The sequence below is a fragment of the Belonocnema kinseyi genome, chromosome 4 (assembly GCF_010883055.1).
Source record: "Belonocnema kinseyi isolate 2016_QV_RU_SX_M_011 chromosome 4, B_treatae_v1, whole genome shotgun sequence".
Classification (NCBI taxonomy): Eukaryota; Metazoa; Arthropoda; class Insecta; order Hymenoptera; family Cynipidae; genus Belonocnema; species Belonocnema kinseyi.
The window spans coordinates 127,481,959-127,486,617 of NC_046660.1; the positions used below are offsets into that span (position 1 = coordinate 127,481,959).

At 28.5% G+C, this 4,659-nt stretch overlaps 1 protein-coding gene across 1 annotated transcript; it reads left to right on the plus strand.

Annotated features, from left to right (window-relative positions):
* Positions 1–559: 559 nt before the first annotated feature.
* On the plus strand, positions 560–1,210 carry LOC117171088. Its single transcript, XM_033358141.1, has one exon. The coding sequence runs from the start codon at positions 560–562 to the stop codon at positions 1,208–1,210; it is 651 nt and encodes a 216-aa protein (XP_033214032.1).
* The last annotated feature ends 3,449 nt before the right edge of the window (positions 1,211–4,659 follow it).

Genomic DNA, 4,659 nt, shown 5'->3' on the forward strand with positions numbered 1-4,659 from the left:
ATAGAGAAAGGTTAGAGAAGAATGAGCCACATTTTTTAGAGAAGACAATGAGGTGAGGAATAGAAGAGGAAAAGAAAAAGATGAAGGAACGAGGAGAGTTAACAGAAATAAGGAAAATATACAAGTATTAGAGGCAGAGGTTAAGTTGATTTTTTGGAATGTTGCGGGAATTAAAAATAAGAACAGAGATTTTTGGAATTTTGTAGAAAAGTTTAATTCGTTTGGATTAACGGAAACTTGGATAGAGGTAAAAGACTGTGAAAGTATAAAAATTAAATTGCGGTGGTGGAGAAGGAACTTGAGAAAAAAGGAGGAAAAGTATGTTCCTTGTTTGTTGATTTAAAAGCAGCGTTCCCATCGGTAGATAGGAAAGAATCGTAGGAAGTGATGGAGAAGATGAGAATAAACATAGGTCTGATAGAGAGCGAGGGAAATTTATAAAGAAACGAGAGATAAAGTAAAGGTAGAGAATAAAACCTCGGAATATTTCTGGAGGGAGGTAGGATTAAGACAGGGATGTCCACTGAGTCCGCTTGTTTTTGCGGTATTCTTAGCGGAAATGGAGAAATATTTTAAGAATTGGTTAGAGGCACTAGAGAAGTACTTAGAAGCAAAGAAATTGGTTTTAAATGTAGCAAGGTTTAAGGTTTTGGTTTTCGGGAGAAAAAGTAGTAGGAAGGTATGGAAGTGGAGGGGAGAAGGTATTGAGGAAGTCAAGGAGTTTACATATCTGGGATTTTTATTTAAGAAAAATGAGAATGTAGAAGATCACGTCAAAGAAAGAGTTAAAAGAGCAGATATAGTCATGAAGAAAATATGGGGCATAGGGGAAAACTTATTTAAAGAAGACTGCCCGAGAAGAATGAGAATGTTTGAGGCGCTTGTACGGAGTGTTCTAATGTATGGAGTTGAAATATGGGGATGGAAGGAATATGAGGAGGTAGAAAAGTTTCATGAAAAATACATTAGATGGACGCTAGGATTGGACAGATGGACGCCATGGTATATAGTTCTGAAGGAGGTTAATAGGGAAAAAATCAAAGTAAGAACAGGTAACATGGCTTGCAAATACGAAGAAAGACTGTTCGAGAGCAAGGGCAGAACTATAGTGAAAGCGTGCTTGAAGGAAAGAGAAAATGGAAAAGGGGATGATTATGGAATGAAAGAAAGAGAAATGTACTTGAATAGGTGTGGTTGGTCAAAGGAATAGGTAAAAGAAATGCATGCACGGGGAATGAAAATACAACAAGAGTTGATAGAAAGAGATAAAGAAGTTTTTAAGCAAGGAATAGAAAATAAAATAAAAGAAGCTAAATTTAATGAAAATTATAAATGGATAATAGTAGAGGGAATAGCAAAATATTTGGAGACAAAAGGGGAAAGAGGATCGCAAAAAGTAATCGCGAGGGTAAGATGTGGTAATACAGAAGAGTGGAATAAATACAGGTGTACAGAGGAGGAAAGAAAATATATGATATGTGAGAGAGGTAGAGGGACTTTAAAGCATTGACTGGAAAGTTGTGATAAGATAGAAAAGGGGAGCATGACAATGAGAACAATATTGTTCAATTTGAAACGATTATAATTTGAAATTGTGTAATCACTAAAATTAATATCTTTTGAAAACTTTTCAATACAAGAATTAAAACTGAAAGCCTTATCAGTGTAAATTTTCAAATTAAACCTTGAGAGGTAAACCAATTTTCAATACAAAAGCGTTTTAGTTTCTGGAATTTAAAACAAAAATAAAATTTTTTGGTTATATTTTGGTATCAAAGAAAGATTTAGGTGTATTTATTTTTGTAAAGTAAGAGAAAGCGATTTGTTTAAATTTGAATAAATCTTTAGTGACCTAAATATAACTTATCTAACGATTAGAAGCTAGTTTTTAGTAATTTTCAATTTTTTTAAATACTAGAACTTATTTAATTTGTGTTCAATCTGTAAATGTCATTAGGATCAGTTTTACATATTCTAATGCTTGTTTTGAATTTTGGTCTAATCGAACAATATTTTATATAATATGTCTAATATAATTACAATCATTATTAAAAATTTAAACTAAAGAATCTTAAATGTGGACAGACAGACCATCGCACATTATTATAGTTAATTTTAAAAATATTTAATTTTTATTAATGCAACGATAAAACATTTTATCTCAAAAATTTTATTTAAAGAATAAATAGTTAAGTTTAAAATTATTTTAATTTAAACGGATTTGATTACTTAGAGTATATAATTCAGTTAGTTAAGGCAAGGCTTTCACGATACTCGCGATTGCATGTTGACGCCTCCATTCCTTACCGTTTCACGTCGCATTTAGTAGCTCTCTTACTTTAGGCTCTGTGCTCATCAGTGTCTCCAGAACGAGCCCTCCCCCCGAATTCACGATTCGTTTTCGGTGGCTTACTATTTGGAGGAGTTTTTAAGTAAACTGAATTTAGCAGGCTGTCAAGAGAATGCAATTTCAGGCAATTTTGCTATGTTCTATAATTTTAGAAAAAAAGAAGGAAATTAATTTTTATCAAGCCTTCTTGCGGAATTTTATTGTGCATTTTTTCTTAAATTTATTTGGGTTTGAAAAATGTGCTTTTAAATTTGCGTAAGTTTAAGAGACATTCAGGAATTTTGAAAAAATTAGAAAATAATTAAAATTTATAAAGATTTTTTAATGAATTTTTAAAGGTTTCATGAGAATGAAAAATATTATTTCAGGTCTCTACGAATAATTAATATAATATAATTATAATATAATTATAATTTCAATAAAGAATCTGAAGATTTTCTCAAATTTCCTAAAATTTTCTAAAATTTAAAAGAAGACTGTAAAAGGTTTTAAAGCAAAATGTTTCAATTTGGTAAGATTATAATAAATAGATCAAAATCGAGTAAATGCAAGAAATATTAAGAAGAATTGAAGAAATTCAAATCGAATTTTCAACTTAAATTCTGTTAGAAAATTAGATTTTTAAAGAATTCAAACATAAACTTTAGAAACTTCACAGGAATTCCGAAAGATTTCAAGGAGGCAAAACTATTTTTCTTAAAATTCCTGGGAAAAATTTAGAAGATTATGAGTCAATTTTTTCACATCTTGAATTAAGGAACATAATTCTTATAAGGCCTTCTTGTGCAATTTTGTTACACAATTTTATAAATTATATGTAGCTTTAAAAATCTACTTTCAAATTTCAGAAAGGTTAAAAGATATTCAGAAATTTTGAAAGGATTCAAATAAAATTAAAACTTGTAAAGATTTTTCAAGAATTTTGTAGGTATTCACGAAAATGAAAAAGATTATTTTAGGTTCCTAGAAATAATTAAAATAATTTTTTATTTCGAAAAATTAATATTAGGAGATTATTTTTAAGAATTTCAAACCATTCAAAAGTACGTCAAAAATTGTCAAAGTATCTGAAAAATTTTAAAGGCAACGTTTTTTTTTTAATTTTGTAAAATAAAAAAAAAATCAGGAAAAATTTGAATAATTTTTAATGATTATAAGACTAGACAAGATTAGAAAAAAAGAATTATCTTCCTGAGTAACGTGTAAAAATTTGTAATAATTTTTTATTTTGTAAAATGTGCCTTAAAAGGAAATTAAAGAAGGTTTTTAAACACATCAAACAATTTCCTAAAATTTCGAAAAAGAGTGTAAAAGGTTTTAAAATCAACATTTTTTAATTCGATAACATTTAAAAAATTTTAAAAGTGCAAATAATCGAATAAATTCAATAAATATTTAGTAGAATTGATGAGATTAAAAAGGAATTCAAAGTTCAGCGGAGTTTTAGAAACGTAGGATAAACTGATTTAAAAAACCTGAAAAACCTAAAAATTCTTCTAGAACAATAAGGAAGATGTGCCTGGGAATTGTGTACAATTATCAGTCTTTAAAATTAAAATTTGAATGATTTTTTTTAATTACTTTCAGTACATTTCTTCTCCAGCAGAATCCCCGATTTTAATCACAAGAGGTTCAGTTATTTCCAATCAGAATGGGTAATTACAAAAATTTTGAAAATTCAAAAAAGATAATACCCTTAACATTTCAGACTTTTATATTAAATTTTGATAAGATATAATAGATATGTATGTAAAATGAAAAAAATAATAATAAAAGTCGATAAACGAAGGACTTTCAGATAATGAAAGAAAATGAAAAAACTCCTTGGGAAAAAATGTAAATAATTGTTTTGGAATAAATTCTAACAGAAAATTGAAGAAAGATTATAAAACATTTTTTATTATTTCCTAAAATGTCTAAAAAGTACGTAAAATATTTTGAAACAAAATGTTGTAATTTTTCCATATTGCTTAATTTTAGAAAAATTATGGAACATAATTCTTTCAAATTTTAGTAAGTTTTAGGGATATTCAGAAATTTTGAAACGATTCGGAAATAATAAAAACTTGCAAAGATTTTTGAAGAAAATATTATTATTATTATTATTATTATCATTATTATTATTATTACACCATTAAGCCATTTCCTTTTCGGGGTAGGCGTGACTCACTCGGTAGGGGAAAGGAGTAGTGTGTGGAAGGGATAGAGATTTTTCAGATTGATCCAGAAATCTCGTGCTATTTAAGTAAAGAACACGTTCGTTCCGCAACACTGCTCCGACTCAGGATGCTGATCAGTCTCTCTAGCAA